Source organism: Dasypus novemcinctus, chromosome 5, assembly GCF_030445035.2.
Source record: "Dasypus novemcinctus isolate mDasNov1 chromosome 5, mDasNov1.1.hap2, whole genome shotgun sequence".
NCBI lineage: Eukaryota > Metazoa > Chordata > Mammalia > Cingulata > Dasypodidae > Dasypus > Dasypus novemcinctus.
The window spans coordinates 56,715,162-56,740,059 of NC_080677.1; the positions used below are offsets into that span (position 1 = coordinate 56,715,162).

Genomic DNA, 24,898 nt, shown 5'->3' on the forward strand with positions numbered 1-24,898 from the left:
CCATTCCCTGGCTCCCACCCCTGACGACCTCTACTCCAATTTCTGTCCCTATGAGCTTACATATTTTCTGATTTTTTTTTGTAGGTACCATGGAGTTTAAATTTAATATCCTAAATCTATAACAATCTTGTTTGCTTTGATACCAACTTATCTTCAGAGTACACATACACAATGTTCCTATAACCCTCCGGCACCCCACCTTATATAGTTCTTGTCGCAAATTACATGTTTATACATTGTAAATCCTAAGGCACTGATTTATCATGACAGTTTATGCATTTGCCTTTTAGATCCCATAAGAAGTAAAGAGTGGTGTTACAAATAAAAAATACAATAGTGCTGGCATATATTTACCTATGTTGTTACCCTCACTGGGGATTTTTATTTCTTTGTGTGCTTTGATCTACTACTGTCTGCTGTCCTTACCTTTCAACCTGCAGAACTCTGTTTAGCATTTCTGGTAGGGCTGGTGAAGTAGTGATACACTCCCTCAATTTTTATTTATCTGGTAATGTCATAATCTCTCCCTCATTTTTGAAAGTTTTGCCAGATATAGAATTCTTGGATGACAGTGTTTTGCTTTCAGCACTTTAAATAAGCTATTCCACTGCCTTCTTGCCTCCATGGTTTCTGATGAGAAATTAGCACTTAATCTTACTGAGGCGCCCTTGTACATGACAGTTTTTTTTCTCTCTTGTGACTTTCAAAATTCTCTGACAATTGACAGAGTGAGTAAAAATGCCTATTTAGGCATTTTATCCTGTTTGAATCTATTTAGGTTTATCCTGTTTGAAGTTCATTGAACATTTTAGATGTGTATATTCACGTCTTTTGTTTAATTTTGAAACTTTTCAGTCATTATTTCTTTGAATATTCTCTCTGCTCCTTTCTCACTTTCTTCTCTTTCTGAGACACGCTCCGACAATGTCTGTATTTGTATGCTTGATGGTGTTCCACATCTTCAGGCTCTGTTCACTTCTCCTCATTCTTTCTTCCTTTTGCTCCTCTGAATGATTTCAGTTATCTTCAGGTTCTCTGATTCTTTCTTCTGCCAGTTCCAATCTGCTGTTGAACCCCTTTAGGAAATTTTTAATGTCTGTTACTTTGGTCTTAAACTGTGTTTGGATCCTTTTCATAATTTCCACCTCCCTATGGATAGTATCATTTTCCTGATTTCCTTCAGTTATTTTTCCATGTTTTACTTTAACTCTTTAAGCACATTTAGGACCATTTTTTAAAAGTCTTTTTCTGATATGTCCCAGGTCTGGTCCTCCTTATTGATTGTTTCTGTCGGAGTTGGAGTCGGTGACCCGAGGGTATCGGGAATGAAAGACAAAGAAAGATTGGGTTCAGGGGATCTGAGAGCATTGATTTCTCAAGCTCATCAGACAACTTTATTGAGTCAAGGGGTTAGTATATATACCCCTAACATACGTGACATTCAGCACAAAATCAAGTTATCTATTACCCTTACCTCATTCTATATTAACTAGTGATTGATGAACACCAACAAACTTTACTGGAACTATTATTATAAAAATCAGTAACTATGCTCATAAATCTTGTTACTCAGGTCGTTCTGTTCTATATGTTATTGTTCTGCCTGCAGGTGTGCTTTCCCTGCCAAGATTGTGATCTGCACCGATAATCACAAGGGATAGTTTGACTCAGTGGTCATGGAAGCAACCTGCCTCCAAGGAAACAACATGCGTTTGTTTCCCACATTTCCCCCTTTTTATTTTAGTCAGGGTGACTGTGCCTGTCTTAGGTTGCCCCCCAGGGGGTCTTACCCATCATTGACTACCAGCCAAGCTCACTGACTTTGGGGTACTATTGTAGTGTTTTAGCAAGTACTAAGTTATTAGCCTGTCCCATTGTGTCCACATGGTGCAATCTCTGGCAAACACCTTTACCCAGGCAAGCGACAACCATGAGCAATAGGATTAATACACATATCCCTATTCCTAAGGCAGATGAGAAATGCTGAGACTTCCACCAATCAACAGGATTAAACTTATTTAAATGTGAAATCAAATCATTAAAGATGTCCTTATCATTATCTACGTATATCTGATTATGAGACATTTCTAAAATCTTTTTCTGCAATTCTTCAATTTCTAATGACATATTTCCTTTGTGTCCTAACAAATGATTTCTGATCTTATTTCATTGAAACATAGAAATGTATAATCCAAAGGAGTAATACAAAAATTACTTTCATTCCAATCACATTTCAATCCTCCTAACAAATTCAAATTATAAACTTGATCTCCTAAGTGTAAAACAGCAGATTCCAAATCACTAATTCTGTTATTAAGTCCTTCATCAATATGCTCTTGACTATGCCATAAGTCATGCACATATTGCTGTGTTGCACCGTCTCATGCAATGCAACAGCAGCAGTGGTAGCAGCAGTGATGACACCGATGAGGCCAAGAATGCCAGCTATGAGAAGTCCCAAAAATCTCTTAGATCGTTTCAACAGTCCTTAAGCCAGATGGAAAAGAAGATGACTCTCAGGAGATGACTGCCACATCTGATTCATTTTCACCAGGATCCACACTCCTCGTCTTCGGCGAGCCATGGTGATAAATATCTCCATTCTGTAAAATATTCTCAGACAAGCAAGTATACAAAGCCCCATCCTTATAAAATAAAGCATTTTCAGTAATGGTAGCCTTACCTACCACAAACACATATGGATCTCTGACACATGATTGAAAATGATGAATTTGATCCAAATGTAAATATTGTCCATCCATACTTTTATTACCTTTCCATTCAGAAGTAGATGCCACTCCTAAGAAGACTTTCCATATTTGTTTTTGATCATGGACTCCAGTGCTATTGCACCATGGAAAAGGAACCCATTTCCCTATATTTTTTCAATCACTATTATTTTTAGTAAAAATTATTTTTTCATCAAGAAACAAAGATTCATGGAAAGGATATTGTACATTACTAATTTGTTGTCCTTTGCTATTTAAACCATACTAAATAAATCTGCCCTTATATTTGTTGGGATTCCCCATAGGGGCATTTTCCCAAACTATTCCATAGGAATCATTAAAAACGACAGATCCTCTTCCCATATGGCATTCATACCATCTTTGCATATCACCAGCATTCCTCTTAGGACAACTATAACTTGGATACTTATTTTCTTGGTATTGATAGGATAGGAATAAAGTTACCAAAGTTTTAGTATTATTATGGCTAAAATTGATAATAGTTCTATTTTTCACAGTCATACATGGTAGGTGATTGCCAATGCAAAGAGGTCAGAAATCAAATGGAAGAATGAGATTATAAATCCTTTGTCCTTCTTCTTGTGACTTAAGTGGTAGTCTGTCATCCACGGGTCCAAGAAATATATGAGTTTTATTCAAATAAACAGGAAAAGAAGGATCTTTCCAGGTTAACACTCGAAGTAATGGGGGATTAGGAATATAAGCCCAATATGTGTAATTACCATTACCATTGCCGGTTTCACTCACTATCAGTAGGATCCATATGTGTAGAAGACTCCACTTCTTCAGTCCTAGGTTTAATCGTTTTTGCCGGAAGCCAGATTTCTTCTCCATTTCCTGAAATAATAAGAGCATAACCTCGCCCCCATACTTTAACCCTGCCTTTCTTCCATTCATTACTCAAAATGTCTTTCCAAAATACTGGTTGATTGTCAGATTCTGCAATTTCTGTGGATGTTTGAGAATGTCCAAAATGACATTCAGCCGGTGTCATAGAGTCATAAACGTTAAGAAAATTTAAGGTAAATAAAGCTTTAGCCAATTGATCTTTAGGTGATATCATACCATCATCTCCCCCTTCTTGTTTTAAAAGCATAGTCTTGAGAGTATGATGGCATCTTTCAACAGTAGCTTGACCTGTAGGATTATGGGGAATGCTGGTAACATGTTCAATAGCATATTTCCTACAAAAGGAAGCAAAGGATTTACTAATGTAAGAGGGTCCATTATCAGTTTTAATTTTTAGAGGGCATCCCATTACAGCAAAAGCAGACCAGAGATGTGAGCGAACATGATGAAACCATTCCCCACTTTGAGCAGTAGCCCACATGAAATGAGAATAAGTGTCAATACAAACATGAACATATTGTAGTTTACCAAAGGATGGAATGTGAGTAACATCCATCTGCCATAATTGATTAGGAGTCAGGCCTCTGGGATTAGTTCCAGCCTGAAAAGGCACTGCTGTTAGTGGTCCACAGGTAGGACAAGTACGAATAATTTCCTGCGCTTGTAGTCTTGTTAACTTTTGATATTTATTTCGCAGGCCTTTAGCATTAATGTGAGTTAAAGCATGGTAATCACGAGCACTTTGTAAACACCCCACGAATAAATCAGCTCGAGCATTACTTGCTGTCATAGGACCAGGCAAAGATGTATGAGAATGTATATGTGTAATGTAAATAGGATGCTGTCTTAATCTAATGAGATGTTGCAAATCAGCAAAAAGTTGAGATAATTCATCAGTAACAAAAATATGAGCCATTTCAATATGCTTAACAGTAAGGCATACATATTCAGAATCAAGGACAATATTCAAATGTTCCTTAAATATTGTTAACACCTTAATGATGGCAGCAAGTTCTGTACGCTGAGCAGACATGAATGGAGTCTGCCAAGCCTGTTCTTTTTGAGAAGTAACGTATGCAGCTTTTTTATTACTATTACTATAGTAAATACTGTAGCCCTGAAAAGCACTGCAAAAGTTTATTGTTGGGTTTTTTACAGATAGAGGAATGCAGCTGGCTTGATTTGTCTAAGAAGACACTAAAGAAAGTCTTAGCAAGTTTTAAAACAAAGTGATAGCAACACAGCTGGGCATTAACTTTTTGCAACAAACTAGCAGTGTTTGGGATTGCTGCATACTACAGTGCTGTTACTTTAATCTATGATAAGAGGTTGTTTCTGTGACACACACTCTTTTATAATAATTAAAACCATAATTAACAACATTGTACTTTTCTTTTTAATATTATGCTGAAATATTGGTAACTTTATACACTTTTAAGCATTTATAGAAAACTTTTACTCATACAACTTTAATTAACAGAGAGTTAAAGGAAAGAAAAAACTTGTTAATTTTATAACACTTTAAAACACCTTTTATTCAACTTATAATTTTTCTTTCACAGTAAAAGAACAAATCTTTTATAATTAGTTTGGAATAAAAGGCTACTTTTCAGGATTTGATTTTGAGAAAGCAGTTTTGAACATTATGTTCCTTTAAAAGAGATAAAACTTTTCCTTCTTGGAACACAGAAGAAATGATGAGGTTAAAGCACAAGAAGCTGTTTTGATAAAACACTTTCTTTGTATACTGATTATTGAGGATAAAAACTTTCACCATAACAGATTAATGATTTGAGAGGCTTTGAGAGAGAACAAAATTTTAACTTTGCATTAGTGTACTACTTGATATTAAAGCTTTTAAAATTTTATAGATAGATCCATCAAATTTTATTTAACTTTAATTATAAAAATTTCTTTTCTACGAACCTTCTGCACTTCAGTATTCACTCAGGTTTTGTTCCATATTTTACTCTTTCTTAATAACCAATCATTTTATCTTAGGACAAAATCATTTCCTGTTTCCTTAATAATAAAAATACATTTCATATAGCCCACATACGAAGTTATCAAGCAAACTTCTTATAACATAATACCGTCAACACTTAACAAGCTCGTTAAAATAATAAACTTTTCTTTACTTTAAATACTTAGTAGCATACAATATCAGAAACAGTTTCCTAGAAGCAAGTTGTCAAAAGAGGCTGGCTACAGCCAAGCTTTTCTGTTATAAAATTACCTTTTATTATTATTATTATTAATTCAGGTTTGTTTAATAATGACCTTTTGGAATTAGCCACTTAAACACTTTAAACAATGCTTCATAAGACTTTTTATAATTATTTATAACCATATAGACTATAATTATATTATTTTAAGACAAATTTTACTTTTACAGAACACATTTTTTTTTTTTTTCCAGTTACCACAACACTTTCTATAACTTGCCACATGCATTTAAGTTCCAAGAGTTTATGAAAATTAGCCATCCTACTTTAGGGCAAAACACACTTTTTTGCAAAAACTTATTAAATTTCAGTTAGCATTCTCACAAACTTTTAACCTTTTTAATATTCATTTAAGTTTTACATCCTTCATGTTATTCTGTGAAGAAAAATAAGCTATTCATTTCAATCTAGGCAAGAACAACCTTTTATAAAAAGACCTATAGTAATTTTGTTAATCAAGACTCACAATTTTTATCATTGTAGAGATCTTATTAACATTTAAACTTATGTATTAATATAAGCGCTTATTTAATTTTTGGCCATTTGAATAGAGTTCTTTTATAAATTTTTTTTTTTTATATTACCATCCGGAGGTATCAAAATATACACTGACATTGAATAACAAACACAGAACAATCACAACACAGTAACAGAAACATACAGTTTACAATTAACTCATAATTCTTACTTTCTTGGTATAGCTGCTTTTAAGCTCTCCATTATATCACATTTTAAATATCACTTCTTCAGATTTCTTCTGGAATCCATGTTGCCTGTAACATGCAAGCTTGTGCTTGGAAACATTTTTATTAGTTATCAGCAATCAGTTAAGATAACTTGAGCAGCATAAATGTAGTTAAAACTCTAATTTAGCAGTTTAGACAGACCATTAACACATTTTTGGATTATTACTCTGTAAGACTATACTGAGACTTGAAGTTCAGGAGTAAACTATTGATTTAAAACTGAAAATTCCTTTTTAAACCTTGATAAAAACTTTGTACTAATTTTATTATCTTGGTTAAATAAGCCCAATTAGAATTAGCATGGAAATAAAATAGAACACCAATGTTGCCATGTTTTTCTCTTTTTTCAGTGGCTTAACTCTATTAACCCCCACTAGCCCACAGCTGCGTTGTCATGTAGACAGCAGGGGTTTTGCAGAGTTGCTGCCAGAATAGTTTCCTTATCTTAGTTAACACTTTAACATAGAGTTTTCTTCCAAGCCTGATTTCACTAACAAGGACATTATTTAGTATCTTTGCCCGTTTTAAATCTTTCAATAGTTTAAAAGTTTTTGGCTCAGGATGAAACTTGACACCCCCTTGCAGATTCTTTGTATCTGATGATATCACATGTAATGTTACAGGGAAAGCAGATAATAATTGTTTAACATAAGGCAAAGCATCGGCAACATCTGAAAACATTTCTAATTTAGGCTTAGTAACAGAAGGCAATTCAGTAGGTACAGAGGGTTGTACTGGATACACTGAAGATATTTCATTAGGACACTTCACTGAGCTTTTATTGATGAAAGGGTTAATATCAGAATGAGGAAAAAAAAAAATGTGATGGTTCCCCATTTGCCTCAACCACCTGTTCTTGTTCCAATTTACTTTCTTTCATTTCAAATTTACTTATGGGCTTAGAAAATATAGTAATTTCATCTTTCTCTCCTTATTCAAAACAGTAAAGGATCTAAGGTGGCAGCAATTTGCTGGCACAAAGCCCACACAGATAAAGGAATGGATTCCCCTTTTGATATACTCTTCTTAAAGCTTTCATTACACATTTCCACTGTTTCAAATTTAAAACATTATGCCCCTGAGGCTGAAACCAGTAACAATGCTTCTGAATTAAGGCAAAAAGCTCAAGTAAATCTGCTATTTTTATTGTGATGCCAACCGTATGTAAAAGCATTTTTAAAACTTGTGAATATTCTTCCAAGCATCCTGGCTGATTACCCATACCCTGATGCTAGCGGAAAGCAAAACTTAGTAATATGAAGCAGCAATCTACCTGGGTTAACTAATTTCTACGCTCCTTACCTTAAAAAAGGCTTTTCAGCTTTCCGCGTTCCCGATCCAGAGGTGGAATATTCTACGCCACTGTGTCTTGATGAATCCTCTGCCTCGGGCCCCACATTTGGGCGCCACCTGTCGGAGTCTTAGTCGGTGACCCGAGGGTATCGGGAATGAAAGACAAAGAAAGATTGGGTTCAGGGGATCTTAGAGCATTGATTTCTCAAGCTCATCAGACAACTTTATTGAGTCAAGGGGTTAGTATATATACCCCTAACATACGTGACATTCAGCACAAAATCAAGTTATCTATTACCCTTACCTCATTCTATATTAACTAGTGATTGATGAACACCAACAAACTTTACTGGAACTATTATTATAAAAATCAGTAACTATGCTCATAAATCTTGTTACTCAGGTCGTTCTGTTCTATATGTTATTGTTCTGCCTGCAGGTGTGCTTTCCCTGCCAAGATTGTGATCTGCACCGATAATCACAAGGGACAGTTTGACTCAGTGGTCATGGAAGCAACCTGCCTCCATGGAAACAACGTGCATTTGTTTCCCACAGTTTCTAATGCTCTAAATCTTCTCCTTTGCTTTCTGTTTCTTTGTATGTTTTATAACCTTTTGTTGAAACCTGGGCATTTTGATATTTTAATGTGTAATCATTGGAATTTAGACTCTGAGGTATCTGTTCCTCAAGTTTGAAAACAATTAGTGTTGTGACAGAGCTTTCTTTGAATGCCAACATCTAAGGAAGGAAGGTAATTAGGCAGGAAGGCAGGAAGGTTAAAAAAGAAAATGCCTTTCCCAGTCTTTGCAGTGGAATGCTCTTCTTCAGGTTTTATCCACACAATAAGTTTAGAGATGGCTATAGGCTAAAATGGAGGGACCTCCTAATCCTTTCTGTGCATGCATTTTATCTTGGACATGTGCATGCAGCTCTAGGAATTCACCATTTACATGGTTCCTTTTTCCTAGGAACCAGTTTCCTCATGGTTATAGCACTGTACTACCACCAGCAATCCCTTGTCCCAGGCAACACAACTTGATGGTTCTCCCACAGCATTCTGTAGGGGAGCTTGGTGAGCTGCCTTCTACATATGAGGCAAGTTCCAGAATGGCAAGTCCTTCAGGCCATCACCAGACAGATTGGGCCAGATATACATGTTCCCAGTATATGCGTGAATGTTACTCTGCTCACTTTAGAACCTGAAGCAGGGGTCTGCTCAATAAGATTGCAGGCTGGATATAAATGGAGCCAGTAGCCTTTTTCTTGATTCAGTGCTTGCCCTGTTACAGTCCTTTGTTCTCTGGAGCTTTGTGAAAGCTGCTGAGAAAGCTTGCTAGCTGCTCAAAGCTTCTGTGGGTGAATGGAGCCCTGAAGCAACTCACTCTGCCAACCTGATTGGGGCAGGGGTCCTGACTCAGGTTTTATTATAGATTAGCATGCTTATGGGATTCCTGAAAGTTAATATAGTTTCCCAAGTAAATGGTTGAAAAAGTCAATATAGTTTCCTAAAGAGTTTGGAGTTTGGACTTTGGAGATTATTTTTTAAACCTTCATAAATGCATCTTTCTGATCCTCTGGTTCTTTTCTTTTGCAGAAACTGGTTCTGAAGATATCGATATACTTCCTAGTGGGCTGGCTTTTATCTCCAGTGTGAGTATTTTCTACACCTTTTAGATGCTTATGTCAATACCACATAGTGCATTAATGTTACCAGCTAGCACTGCCAGATGGACCCCTACTCCATCAACTGACCTTTGAGAAACAGTCCACTAAAAAAGCCAGAACATGATTCCAGAGGGCTAATCAGGACGCCACAGGAGAGTCCAGCTTTGTCTGCTTCATGGCGGGCAGCTCCCTGTGGGCACTGACACAGTCGGTAGGGTCTCAGTAAATGTATATTGATTTCCATTCCTTTCCTAGGCAAGCCCCTAGATCTGCAACATTGCCATCCACACCATCTTTGCCCTACCTGTCTGGGCCTCAGCCTCTGGTAGTCACCTGCTCCCTGACTCTTCTTTTTCTCCCTGTGCCGGTCTGTGTTTGGAGCTCTGTAAATGTTTGTGGCTCAAATGTTACCATGTTACTCTCACTTTCCACCTTGCATTCCCTGCCCTTCCTTCCAGGTCTCTTAAAGTGAAGTAGAGAAGAGCCTGTATTTTGTTTCCAGTACCTCCTTCGCAGATTTTGTGATGATCAGGAAACTATGTGTGGAACTGAATTTCAATCAATTAAAAATGTGTATGTTGTGAAGATGCTTAAAAGTATCATGTATTTGTTAAACCAGTTGCAATTTGGAATGGGGACTAAGATTTTGAAAAAAGTAAATTGATCACATTTTCAGTATGGATTCTTATTACTGGGATGGCATGTCTAATATTCCATTTTGGCTAATAAATTACCACCAAAGAGCATGTATTTACAAATCTATATAGCTGGTGAAACAAAACAAAATGGACACATATAATAGGCCTTAATGACCTAAATTATAGTTTTAAGTATGCACAGTAAGGTATCGTGAGGATCTCATTTGATATCTAAGCTACAGCTGCTGGTGATGATGGTGATGTTGGTGTGTAGGGTGTGATTTGTGGTGTGGGTGGGAGCAATTTTATTTCTTTACTTTTCCTTGAAAACCAGAAGAGTAGAAAAGCTTTTTCTTTGTTGACTTAAATTTTCTATTGTCAATTTAGATTTTCAATGTTATGCCAGATAGACCTTTAAAAATGATTATTCAGTACTAGGATATTGCTGTTAGGAAATATTTGTCATTCCTACTCTATGCTTCTTTTCTGTTTTCACTGGACCTGAAAGTACTGAATTATTGCAACACAGAAGGTAGAGAATTTCATCACAAATATTTCCATGAGAAATGTTAACATTAAGGTCTAAATAATGGAGCTCTTTTTGCAAACTAACAACTCATATTTGTAGGCAAAGGAACATGCTCTTATTTTTAATCTCTTTGCACTTTTACAAATTTAGGTCCTTCCCCTCCTTAGTTTCTCCTACAACCCTTTCTTGCTATCCTAGAACATGTTGCTGATTTGGAGAGTAATTCCACACAATAGATATTTTACTCTCCGGAGGCGCCCAACAGGCTACGTGCCTCCTTGCCTTATAACTTGGAATTCTGCTGTCTGCCTGCAAGATTGCTCCCTTCTTCAATGCTGCTGGCTAACTCCCATTTCTTTATGAGACCTCACTATTGTTGTACTTTACATCCTCGAGGAGGCCTTCTCGATCATTCTTCTCTTGGATTATGTGCCTCCTCTATGGTCTGCCACATCCCCTGTTCTTAGACTGTTCTATATCATACTATATTGATGGTTTCCTTGTTGCCGCATCACTGGACTCCACACATCCTGGGGCCAGGACTTTGGAGTGTTCATTGGCATGTCCAGCACCTAACACACTCGCTGGCATGTTTAGCTGCTTGGATATGTACTGAAAGCAGATCTGTGAATGAAGATAGTGGAGAATTTCAATTCTTGTCCACACAGTCTGTTGCACAAAATAAGATGCCTGTACATCCAAGTGATTTTCACCATTTTCAGTAGTAAATGACATCAAAAGTATACTTGCAATCACAACATGCAAGTGGAACTGCTGCCACAACTTCTTACCCAATGTCTGAAACAGAAAACTAGATAAATTGAGCCATTTAGCAGAAATGTTTCATTGATCATCACACTTTAAACTATGCCACCCTCTTCTTTCCCATCAGATCATTTCCATTTCCAAAGGATCTAGTCTTTCTACCAGCTAGCAGTTTCCTCACATGTTCCTAAATACTTCTGGTGGTATTCTCCTTGACATGCTTTCCTGGGCAATATTCTTTACTTTCATGCCTTTTTTTAAATGGTATAGCAGAAAGAGTCTGTACAATAAATGATCTGAGTGGTTTGGCAAATTGCTTCTTTGAGCTTTGTTTTCCTCATGTGAAAAGAATAGGTGTGGGTTTAGATAACCCTGACATTTTTTTCCTAGTGCTACCATTCACTAAGTCACTAGGCTTGGTGAAATTTTGGCTGTGGGAGAAAGGGTAGACTAAAGACTGAATTTTGAGGAAAGGAAGGATTCATAGGAAGAATGCTGATTTTAGTTTTGACAAATTGATTTTGAGCTATGCTTAAAAGGAAGTTGTGAATGCATACTAGAGTTCCACAGAGAAGTTACAGCTAAATATGCAGATTTTGAAAGTCATTGGGTGGAGCAGGTGGAGCTCCCTGGTTGAGTGCATGTTTCACATGTTCACTGGTACCTCCTAAAAAAAAGTCATTGAAACAGAGGAAATACCTGGAACCTTATGAATGAGCTCCACAAGGAAAGAGCAAGAAGGAAGAGGGGATGGATGAGGACAGAATGAAGAAGAATTTTAAGAGACAGGAAGAGAAGCAAGAAACTCTTCCTAGTTTTGATTTTTTGACAAGAAATAAGGGAGTATACTATAGTCAAATGCCAAAGAAATGTAGATAAGGATAGGTAGAGGAGTTATCAAGTAAGGTGTTTTGGAGGCCATTGGTATGACTTTTATAGAGGCATTTCTTTAAACTAGTGCGTATAACTAGAGTTCTCATTTCAAGGTATTGAGAGTTGGAGTAATTCAAATCAGGCAATAAGAATAGGTGATGTTTCTAAGAAATTTGATGGTGAATAGAAGGAAAGATAAATGTATTTGAAGAGGTAGCAATGCTAGATTTTTTTTAAAGGAGGGAGCAGACCAAAGAAGGGGTCATTGGTGAAGAACAACTACCTTAGCAGGCCAGCTCATTCCAGTTACTGGAATGAACTTTTTTTGCAATTTTTGGAGAATATGATTCATGCCAGAATTTTTAGATATGCCTATAAGAACAGAATATGTTATGTTGGGTCTTGATCTGATTCTACTATTTGCCACTACATAAAATAATCTTTCTAGGATGGGAGTAATAGAGTTAATTCATACACACTTCTTTCTTTGAGGAAGGTTAATTTTAGAATACCAGGATGGGACAGAATCTTACAATCATTTTGTTTACGTCTTCATTTTATAGGTGATGATACAGCAGGTCAAGGACACAGTAGCACACAGTAGCATAGCCTTGTCTCTTGCATTATATTTTTTGGCTTAACCCCTTCTTTCTTATATGAAAACATCTTCCTTATCTTCATTCTTTCCAATTTCATGGTCATGACATTGGCAACCCCCAGAGCCAATCACGACAACAGCTGACAAAGAAAATTCCAGTAATCTAAAAGAAATTTAAGGTTTGAACATTTTTGTTTGGCTTTGAGATTTTAGTTGGAGTATGAAAATGGTATTTTGATATGTCTATGTGTGTTTATTTATTTTCTATTTTTTTAAAGGGATTAAAATATCCAGGCATGCCAAGTTTTGCACCAGATGAACCTGGAAAAATCTTCTTGATGGATCTGAATGAGCAAAACCCAAGAGCACAGGCACTAAAAATCAGTGATGGATTTGACAAAACATCATTTAATCCACATGGGATCAGTACTTTCATTGACAGAGGTAAAGCACAAAAGCTTAAGATTAAGGAGGAGGTGCGCGAATGCATGCGGGGGGGCTCTGAGCCCTTTGCCTCACGTCAGCGGGTAGTTACCCTGAGGCTGACCGGCTCGGGGCTAGTGAGAGGAGACCTACGTCGGAAATCAATGCTGAAATAAACAATGCAGAAGCTGAAAGAAAACACAAGAAGAGAACAAAATATGGGAAGTAAATGTGGAGTGTGAGCAGATTCCCAAAAAAGCACAGGGGAACTCTGCAAATCACAGGAGTGTTTGCTGCATAGAAAGTCAAGAAATAAGGACTGTGATGTATATAGTGATGATAATATCTCCAGTTAGGAATTAGAAAATAATTTTGCTGAAGAGCTTCGACAATATATAAAAGCTAAGGAAATGGAAAATAGCACTCAGTTCTTATCATTTCCTGTAAGATCTGTGGAGAAAGAGGGGGCAAATGAAACTCAGCAGACTGTTAAATAAACAAGCAAACATTATCTTAAAGCTGGTCACAAGAATGGTAAACTGAAGGAAATGAAGCAAAACAGGCTTGCTCTGGAAACAAAGGATCAAATGCTTTCCTGAAGAAAAAATGGCTTACAGGATGAGGATGATAAACCTAATGAGCCAGGGATTCATCAGCCAACATACAGCAGAACCGCAAAAGAAAGCAAATTCGTAAATATTTTCTTGAAAGGAAATGTATTAAGGATGACCAGTGTAAATTTGATCATGGTGCAGTTGTACCATAGATAAAAACTGTCTGTGTTTGCACAGTGAATATCCATGCAAGTTTTACCATACAGGAACAAAATGTCTTCAGGGAGAATACTGCAAATTTTATCATGCTTCACTGACTGCTGACTAGAGGTTTGGATACGGAAAAAAAGTCTTCATGTAAACAAAAGGATATAAAAAACTGTCTTATGACCTCAGGAGGAGCTAGGATGACAGAGAAGAACCTTGGGAAGAACCTGGGACCTTGATAACAACAAAGTCACAATTAACCAGCCTTCAAGAGGAGATGTTCAAACCAGATTTCACACCTTGTGAGATACTGCATTTTCAAATTAACCGTTTAAGCCATCTTGATCTTGGTTTTGTTAACTGCAGCCAAAGGCAAGCTAATAAATGTGAAATGAGGTCAAACCTACAATTATCGATCCAAAGTCCATGTTCCTCCCCCTCACCAAAGATTTTGTTCAATGTCCTCTGCTTCTGCAAGACAGCACATGTTAAGAAAAGCAGGACAAATGAAAAATCAGGAAGGGCTGTTTTCATAACATGGGGCAGAAAACTGCACAGAAATAGTTATGTTTAGAAGGGCTGAGGGGAGAGTGTGAATATGTCTCATTAAGAAGAGAAGATGCCCAGTTCACCTAAAGCTGTGAAGTGCTATTGGTTTCTGTGAAATTGACAATACTTGTTCATATCATTTTTAAAAATGAGAAAATATAGGCTTTTTTAGTTGCTATGTGTCATTAATTCTAAGATACCTAGTTTCACATTGAACTTCTGTGAAATTTGAGTGTTTTTTACAATTGATAGAATATCACATTTGATTTGAGTTTTTTTTGCTTAATGATACATTAAAAATGGTGAATCTTATTGTCAATAATGTATTTAAATTTGATCAAATGTAATTTTAACTGAAGTTATACTTGTGTATAGTCAAAAATTTACTGTGAAATGAAAAAAAAAAAGGAGGAAATGATGAGATACAACGTACCCATCCCCAACTAACTGACATTTATGTTAAAAAAAGGTGGAGAAGCTGTTTTATTTTCAGGATATTTACTTATAAAAATATATGATTTTTTTTTTTATGGGGAGCAGATATAGCTTAAGTGATTGAGTCCCTCCTTCCCACGTACAATGTCCCAAGTTCTATTCCAATACCTCCTAAAAACAAACAAATGAAAAGACCATCTCTCATTGGGGGGCAGATGCAACTCAGTAGTTGAGCACGTGCCTCCCATGCATGAGATCCTGGGTTCAAGCCCCAGTACCTCCTTAAAAAAAAAGTATATATGAGTTTTTAAAACATTTTAAACATTGTATTGAAGATAATATACTGGTACTTATACCCTCAGCGGTATCCTCCTTCTTCTCCCCCTTCTTTCTTAACTATCCTTTCTTGTTTTCTTCTATAGAATATAATCACCATAAAATCTTATTTGATTTATTCATTCATTACTGGATCCCAGAGGCTAGAATAATATCTGGTGCATAGTAGGTACTCTATAAACATGTTAAATGAATACATGAATGAACCCTATGAGATAGGCAAAGCAGATACTAGTACTATGTTTTATAGATGGGGAAAACCGAGTTTAGAGAAATGCTATAAAGTGTATCTCCACTTCTTTACTTAGTAAATGGCAAAACCAGAACTAGAACCCAGGTGATATTACTTCTAATCCTGTGTTCTTTCCTTCCATGAGCGGGTCTATTTAAATAACTTGAAACCCATCACTTTTTTTTTTTTTGCCTGAAACCATATTAGACATATATACTTCACTGAAGGAGGTATAGTAAGTGATTGGATTAACCTGGAACTATTTCATTGCCTCAAATAATATCAGAGGTATTTTTGTTTGATTGTTTGTTTGGGGTAGTTTGGGTTTTGGTTTTGTTAATATGAGATGGGATCAGCTTACAGATTGACCCTCATGCATATGATCAGGTTTTCAGAAGTTGAATATATTGTAATTAACAGCTTGTTTTATTTATTTGTCAACTTCCCTTAATTCATAAAGCCAAAGCATCACTTATAGAAATAGGGGTGGAATGAGTAGATATAGAGCAAAAGTCTTTCCACAAAGCATATCTGACATGAAAGAGGGGTCCAACAGAGGCCTTTTAGAGTTGAAGGAGTGAAATGGGGGCAGTATGGTGATTATTCTTGCTGTGTTCAGCATAAGAGTGCCTGGCTGAAGGGCCGTGTGTGGGCTGAAATCCAACCCACGTTTGCTTGCCAAGCTTCGGCCTTCACACAGAGCTGGGTCAGCCAGAAGAAAGATTCATCTGTGAGGTTACATCTTTTCCTAATTTGCATAAAGATGCCCTATGTGTTTCAGAGATTTGGGGTATAAACTCTGCATCTCAGGGTTTGGCTTTGCTCCATTGCAGGCTTGGAGACTGCAATAAAGAGAACAAAGCAAGCTCTACAGTGGGAGGGAGGGAGCCATGTCCTTCAAAACTCCAGAGCTAGGCTTACCTAAAACTCCTATTAGGATTTTGAGAAGTCAGGTCACCACTCTCAATCCTGTTCAAGCAGTTCACATTCCAATATGAAAACAGATAGATGACCATTTTTGAGACTGGCAGTACCTGCAACTGGCTCCTTTGCTTTCTCTAGTTATTTACCTTCCATGTCCATTGAGTCCACTAAATGTTGATACTGCAGCCTCAGGTTGTTGACTTGTGTCAAAGGTTCATTCTCTAGCTGGGAAATGTTGCTTGTTTTGAGATACTTACACAGCCCTAATGTATCTTGCATGTTGAAGGGCCACCCAGGGAAACCAACTCCATGTTTCTGCATGACCTCCTGTAAGGGATGTTCTACAGGACAGGTTGGCCTTGCACAAACATTCTGTGCCTGGCTCTGCAGCTTGGTAGTGGTGAAATTGCTCATTAACCTCCTGAGGCTCAATTTCCTCAATGAAATGGGGATTCTAGCATTTGCTCAGCTTACCTAACAAATGGACTATGAGGATCAAATACAAGGAGTATGAGAAAAAGCCTTGGCAGTAACTAAGTTTTGTACCAAGTCTAATAATAGTGTTGCAGGAGAAGTAAACTTCTTGGAAATTATCCCTTTTTATTTTACATTTTAGACCATACTGTGTATCTTTATGTTGTGAATCATCCCCACATGAAGTCCACTGTGGAGATATTTACATTTGAGGAAAAACAACGTTCTCTCATACACCTGAAAACTATAAAACATGAACTTCTCAAAAGGTATGAAATTAAAGTATTACACTTCTATTTATTTTGGACCTCTGCTGTGTGTGTTGCTTTCTTTTGTTTAATGGCATTTTTTTCTAAAGGCATCTAAAAGTTCCCATGGTGACACTGCTCAACACTTTATTAGAAATTGCTGTATTCAGTATTGAATGTCCCTATACTCTCCAATATCTTGAAAGCATTTTAATCCTGTAAAGGTGCTCAATTAGATTCCCAGCTCTAATCCCATCCTCCATACCACAACAACTCAATACCTACTGTTGGATTCTCTTTAAACTCCCACTCCCTTTTCCAATTCTCTTGCTAAATTGTATGCTGAGAGCATCACCCACTGAGTGTTTTAACCAACCTCCAGATGGGCCATTTCTTTGTTCACTCAGTTTTAAAGTAGAATTTGAAAAAGCCCACGGGCACTTATGAAAATTTGCATTTATTAAGCATTGGCTATGTGCCAGGCACTATGCCAAACAATTTAATTCATTCAACAGCCATTAGCAGCAGGCATGAGTAAGCTGAGATTTAGAGAATTTTGGGGTTGTAACTTGCCTAAGTTATACGGTTTCTAAATAGGTGTAAACCAAGATCCATCTGAATTCAAACCTGGACTCTCTCTCAACGGTGAATTTTCTTTTTATTATTGTTTTCAGAAAACTAATGTGTTTTTTTTAGTAGATGGCCTGCCCATTTCAAGGCTAGAACAATCAAAGAATTTGGCTTTTACAAAATGGGGTCAATACTAAAAAGAATTAGTTACAAAGCAGAAGAGATTGATCTTTCCATGGTGTAGGAGAATAGAGAAAGAAAAGGAAGTTCATTCTCTCTACTGTCTTTCTCAATGTAACTTACGAATTTCTCCCCATAGAATTTGGGAGCAACAAAAGCTAAGGCAGAAGAAATAAGAGAAGGTGTTGTTGTTGAATGTCATGTTGGGCTCTCAGGCTATGGTGGAGAATGGAACTCCACAAGATGGTTGGGAAACTGGACAAGTCATCTAATCTGTGTCTCAATTTCCTCAGCAAAATGGGAATTCTTTCATTAGCCCAATTTACATAACTGGTGGATTGTGAGGATCAAATATAATAATGGGTGAACTCACAAAAAGAGCATCCCAGAAAGCACAGCCAAAGGGAAAACCTGATACAATACTACTTTATTAGGGAGCACAAACCCAGGAAGCAACGTGAGAGACTAGCCTGAGGTTGGGAAGGGATACATGTGTACAGCAAATACATCATTAAAACAGGCATTGCTAAATGCAACTGATGGTTTGAAATCATAGGAAGTTCCTCTAATAGTCAACATAAGCTTTATTACAGGACAATCTGACCATGACGAGTTAAGAAGAAATATCCACAGACCCCATTAGTCGAAGGTTTGTCTCAAGGGGTGTTAATGTTCCTGCATTCTTGGTTGTGCATGTGCAAGTCAAGTCTTATGGCATCCTATGCTTTTCTCTCTGTAAGAAAGCCTTGAGGTGGGAGGTAAGAGGCCCACAGCAAGCCTGATGTAAGGTACTGTCAGGTTGCACCAATAGGAATTCAGGTTCCATGCAGAGCTAGGTGCAGCTGCAGCAGCTGGAACAAGGCAGGCTTTGAGGATCTGAAGAGGTACTCAGTGGGGGCCCTGATGCAAACGTTGAACAGGCACTTATGAGGGGCACAGCAGGGTGCTACTGCAACAAACTGAGGGAACTTATCTGCAATATCAGGGCATACTTTTCAGAGAAAGAGACACAAACTGAGACCTGAAGGATAACTAGTCTAGTGATCCTGGGAATCTCAAACTATTTCCTGATTCATCTAAATTTTGCTTTCCTAAATTTAATCCAAAAATATTTAATACTTCAGACATTGTTCTCAAGTCACCAGTTTCTTATTTTTCCAAAATGGAAATGACTCTATTATAGTTTTTTGCAGGTTGTTAGAGTGAGACTTCCTCCGTTTAAAAATTTTAATGATATTGAAGAACATAAATAAGAAAGGCTATTACCCATAAACCCCCACCCCTTACTCAGAGAAAAATGTGATGTCAGGATGGATCAGGTCATACTACAATAACAGGAAAAAACAAAACAAAACAAAACACCTAACATTTTAGGGGCTGAAAAACCACAAAGCTTTGTTTTGTTTTGTTTTGTTTTGCCACTCATACTACATTCCAGTGTGGGTGATTCAGGGACTCACTGGCTCTTAAAGTCTTCCAAAAGGACATGTCCCTTCATTTCATTGAAGCCACATGACCATGCCAAATTTCCAGAAATATTGGGGAATTATACTATGAATACCACAGTAACTGTTATTAATGGTTACAAGTAAACAGATTTTGGAGTTTGAGGTTTATTTGCATTTTTATTTATGTTTTTGCTAACTACTGTAGAAGGGGAAACTGAGAAAATAATAAATGATTAAATGAAAATCATCAGGGCAATGCAAAATGATATACTTTCTGTGGACTTCTTCAACCCCTACTAGTTCATGTATACTTTTTCAAATTGATAAACAGATTGGTCAAATAGAAATTTAGTGCTTTTTGAAAAATGATCAGGATATTTAAATATCCCATGTGTTTGTTTGTTTCTTCTTTTTCACTTTAGTGTGAATGACATTGTGGTTCTTGGACCAGAACAATTTTATGCCACCAGAGACCACTATTTTACTTCCTTCTTCATGGCACTATTAGAAATGATCTTGGATCTTCACTGGAGTTATGTTCTTTTCTACAGTCCAAGGGAAGTCAAAGTGGTGGCTGAAGGATTTAGTTCTGCCAATGGGATCACAGTCTCACTAGATAAGAAGTAAGCTCTTTTAGAACTTTTCCAACTTTGCCCTTGATATTCTGGTGGACTTCTTCCCTAAAGAGGTGGTTCCTCCTAGACTTAAGTAGTCAGTTTATGTGACAGAGGTGTCAGGCTTAGCCAAGGTTCTCAGGGTTTTATGTATGTCATTTGTCTTTTATGTAAGACATTTGTCTTTTATGTAAGTCATTTGTCTTTTTGCACTGCATTTTCCCCACTAAAATGAGGAGTTTGGATTCAAGGAGCTCAGGTCCTTGTTCCAAATTCTAGAGTCTTTCATGACTCTAGAAAGGCACTTACCTAGCACATTAAAATGTGCAATATCTTTAACTCTTATAAAGCTAATAGGTGTTTAACCACTTTTACTAAGTGCAGCTACCCAAAAGGAGACCTAATTTAGATTGGGCATTGCCATTGTATAAGTTTCAGGTTTTCTTATACCCTACAGCAAAATAGTGTATGAGAAAAAGACTCTTTAGAAGTGTTTAAAAATAGATTAAAAAAAAGGAAACTACCATGAATATTCACACACAAATTTGAGATAATGAACAAAGATGCTTCCTGTAGAAAACAACCTTAAGTGTTCTTCCTCTTTTTAGAAATGATTGTGACTGTGCTTTATGGTCATCTAATACATTTTCTCAGCATTTGTTTTTGGAGGTATCGACTCTTCTGGCCTTATAAGAGGTCTGCTACCAATCCTCACTTTAAAAAATAAAGTGTGATTTCTAAGTAATGAAACTGATCCTATATGTCATATAGAAACATCAATTTTATTACAATATAGCCCCATCTCACATAAAACGCCTATTTCAAGTACTTCAAGAATACTAAAACTACTACTTCATCATCTTATTTAACTGGGTTTAGAAAGGCTGTGCAGTAGTACTTTGAACTGATGTGAATTTTTATACCTCTTCTCTGAAGTTAAAGTTAGTGTCATCTCTTATTGCTAATAGTTTAAATATGACTGTTGTTTCCTTCCAAGGTATATTTATGTAGCTGATGTAACGGCCAAGAACATTCATGTAATGAAAAAACACGATAACTGGGATTTAACTCAACTGAAGGTAAGAGCCCTGACTTGCCAACAGGGCCTCTTACATCCGTCCCCACACTTGACCTAGGAACTTGCTCCTCTATTCCTTGAATGAAGGAAACCTAAATATTTTAGAGGAAGGCTGGCTAGATGGCTCTTGCACTTCTCAAGCAGCCAAGCCCCCTAAAGATACCAATTCCAGGAGCCAGAAGGGAGTGGTGGGACAGAGCGGGAGATGGGGAAGGACACTGAGACAGTATCTTCACTGCTTCCTCTTTGCTGAAAGGTGATACAGTTGGACACCTTAGTGGATAATTTAACCGTTGATCCAGCCACGGGAGATGTGCTGGCTGGATGTCATCCTAATGCCATGAAGCTGCTACTCTATAACCCCCAGGATCCTCCAGGATCAGAAGTAAGTTCCTATGCTTCTCTGAGCTCACAGGCAAGGCTACAAAGACAATTTGTTGAGGTGCTGTGGAAGAATTTAAGTAGGTCGTATTTGATATTACAGAACCGAACAAATTCTGTATGTGGAAAGAGTAGAGATTTTGGCTCAATGGGGAGATATGACTTTCAGGCCACCAGGTGACCATTTAATGACAGTGGTTGCCAGGCAATGTCTCTTCCTTTACAGGGCTTAACTTGCTTTTGGGAGTAATGGAAAACATGAGCCTGACTGTTTGTATTGACCCATATTGCCATGTATGCTGTTCCACTCAGGATGCAGGTTCTGAGCAGGACCAGCATTTAGGCACTGGGAGAATCAGGTACAGAACTGTCTTCTTCCACACTACCCACCATCATGCCCAAATAAAGGGGTTTAATTGACTGTTGTTGCAAAAGAAAATTAGTTTTTGCCTTCAGATTCTAATGTATACGATGGTGTTGGAGAGTGTCTCATTTTAAAGGTATAATATATGTTATTTAAAAATATATCTTCTAACACAATAGCACAAATCATTGAATTTTCTGTGGCATTAAAAACAATAGCATAAACCATTGCATTTATATGGCATTAAATTTAAGGGTGAAAAAAAATCTCTAGTGAATTTAAATACGTATATAAATTCTTGGCACTTATACTCTAAGAGGTGATTCACAAAAGTTTATTGAAAAAGAAAAAGAAAAAATAAGTTTATTGAGCTCCTCAAATATTCCAGGCATTGTTTTCATGCTTAGGGTATATCAGAAAATAAAACAAAGATCTCTGCTCTTAGGGTGTGGGGACGGACAGAAAATGAACAATAATCAAAAGTAAGTAAATTATATAGCATGCTTGAAGTAGGTCAGTTCTATGAGAAAGAAAACAGAGTAAATGGTGTCAGTATTATTGTGATCAGGACAATCAGCAGGTCAGATTATTAAATACAGTGATCTGGGTAGGCCCCTTTGAGAAGGGAAGATTTGAGGAAAAACAGAAGTTCAAATGCATGTTTGGGTAGTTGGGAAATTGAGATTCCAATTCTAGCCCAGGAATTGGCACGAGGATAAATTAGAATAGGTACTTACTTCTGTTTCCAATATTGCTCTTCTTCAGTTTAAAAAAAAATAAGGGCTTTTCTCTCCTACTAACACAGTAGTCAGAGCTTCTTGAAAATAACACCAAAAATATAAAAAGAAACAAAAGTCCTTCCTGAGCTTAAAGACTGAAGAATTACTACCCTAAGCTAGCAAACTACTTTTGTCTTAGAAATAAGCCTCCCGAAATTATACAACTTTTCCTAAAAAGCCTAACAACGACTGCTTTAAGGTAATAAAAATATGATCCTCATAGGATGATTTGAAAACAAATTATTTAGGATCCTTTTTCATATCTCTGCTTTCAAGTTTAATAATTTGTTTACGTCAAATAAGACTTCTTTCTTCAGTATCACCGTTTGAATTCCATGTTTTCCACACAGATATCCAAACTTAAGTGTTTTTGTGTGAGAATCCTGAGCTTAAGGTGTAAGATCTTACTTAAGATTAAAAACCAAAATAAAATAAAAACTATTCTAATAAGAGATGTCTGAGTGGACTCGTGCATTTCTAATTGTAATTTTAAAAATTCCTATCATGTTCTGTTTGAGTGAACCTCAACCAGGCTATTGGGAAAACTGAGCTCCTATATATTTACTGATTAGCAAAGTAAAGTTTGTTAATCTGGGAATCAATAACTGCCAGGCTGTGAGGTGTCAGATTGAATTCCAAACTATGCATTCTTTATAATTCTTAGTCACTTCACAGATGTGAGGGGGCTCTAACTGCAGCAACTGTCACCCCACTGAGAGCCAGTTTGGGCTGGCTGGCTAACTGCGTGTCCCTGTGCCCTTTCATCCAGTAGCACTTACCCCCTCCCCCCATGCTGTGGGCTCAGTCAAAGGCAAGAAAGTTCCCACAGCAGGAGGACCATTCTCAGCTCAAGAATTGGAAAAGAACCTCCACTGGCTCTTACTTCCCCATACTGGCAATGTCTGACAAAATTGCATGAACCATCTGTTTAGGAATTTGGCTAAAGTCAGACTACTAATCCACTTTAGTGGATAGATAGCATAGGACATTAGTATTCTAATGAGAAGAAGAGAAAACTAGTGAGGATATACTGATCTCTGAAAAATATATTAGTCCTTGCCTTAGTTTCCTAGGCCTTCCATAACAAAGTACCACAAACTGGGTGACTTAAAACAATAGACGTTTATTGCCTTATAGTTTTGGAGGTTGGAAGTATGACTCAAGCCGTGCTACCTCTGAAGTCTGTAGGGTCTGACAGTGACCTGTCAGGAAGCCATAACTCAATCTCTGCCTCCTTCACATGGCTGACTTTTTGTGTCCAAATTTCCTCTCCTTATAAAAATTCCAGCCAAATTGGATTCGGGCCAGCCCTAATCTAGTTTGGTCTCAGTTTAACTAATAGTATCTTCAAAGATCTTATTTCCAAATAGGATCACATTCAAGAGACTTGAGCATATCTTCTTGGAGGACACAATTCAATCCATCACAGTTTTGGAAGGTGTGGGATGGGAAATATCACTGGGTGGCTGTGTGCTCATATTGTCTACTGATGAATGATCATCTTTTGACAGGTACTCCGCCTCCAGAATATTTTGTCCGAGAAGCCGCAGGTGAGCACGGTGTATGCCAATAATGGCTCTGTGCTTCAGGGCAGCTCTGTGGCTTCCATGTATCATGGGAAACTTCTCATAGGCACAGTATTTCACAGAGCACTGTACTGTGAACTCTAGGCTCCAGATATTCCTAAGAGTCTGCATGTTTGGTCAATGTAAGCCCACAATTTTATGGGAATTGAACTGTAAGTAAATAATAAACACCAAAAACCTGTGTCTGGATTTTCTTATGGATGGAAGTATAGGAGCAGAGAGAGGTTGCATAATATACACCAAATTGCAAATCAAGTTAGTGACAGTAAAACCAGAAGCCAGATCTCTCAACTCTTTGTCTTGTACCCCCAATATTCTTTCTATGATAAGATATTATGGTCTGTGGCGAGTGGGGTCTGTAGGCTCCCTAGGGCCCCACTAGAAAATGTGTTAGCAAATTTGTCTCATATAACTGACATGCTGAGCCAGTCCAGATCAGGAGAAAAGTTAATGTTCAAATATTTACAATTCCCTTCCTCTTTCTCTTCCCCCTATTGCGCTGGGTACAAACTGCTTATCAAGAGCCCCGGCCTGCAGATCAAAGTAAGAATTGGCTTTACGAGACTTTCCAAGCCCTCCTCTAAC

General features: G+C 37.3%; 1 protein-coding gene, 1 long non-coding RNA gene and 1 pseudogene across 3 annotated transcripts in view; 2 read left to right on the top strand and 1 right to left on the bottom strand.

The window, feature by feature from the left end:
• Nucleotides 1-24,494, top strand: part of PON3 (paraoxonase 3) — a 37,633-nt gene extending 13,139 nt beyond the window's left edge. Inside the window, exons 3-9 of the mRNA XM_058296963.2 lie at nt 9,458-9,513; nt 13,210-13,375; nt 17,208-17,334; nt 19,934-20,134; nt 21,123-21,204; nt 21,460-21,588; nt 24,239-24,494. Of these exons, the coding sequence (XP_058152946.1) occupies nt 9,458-9,513; nt 13,210-13,375; nt 17,208-17,334; nt 19,934-20,134; nt 21,123-21,204; nt 21,460-21,588; nt 24,239-24,397 (920 nt within the window). The 3' untranslated portion in view covers nt 24,398-24,494. The remainder of the gene's footprint in view (nt 1-9,457; nt 9,514-13,209; nt 13,376-17,207; nt 17,335-19,933; nt 20,135-21,122; nt 21,205-21,459; nt 21,589-24,238) is intronic.
• On the bottom strand, nt 1,344-8,370 carry LOC131278496 (uncharacterized). Of its 2 annotated transcripts, XR_009185816.2 has the most exons (3): nt 7,873-8,370; nt 6,513-6,597; nt 1,344-3,587 (listed from the first exon to the last, which is right to left on the bottom strand). It is a non-coding gene; the product is annotated as an uncharacterized lncRNA (long non-coding RNA). The 2 variants fall into 2 exon arrangements; XR_011648816.1 differs by lacking the exon at nt 7,873-8,370 and having other exon boundaries at nt 6,513-7,866.
• On the top strand, nt 13,420-14,488 carry LOC139438960 (zinc finger CCCH domain-containing protein 8 pseudogene; annotated as a pseudogene).
• Nucleotides 24,495-24,898: the final 404 nt, after the last annotated feature.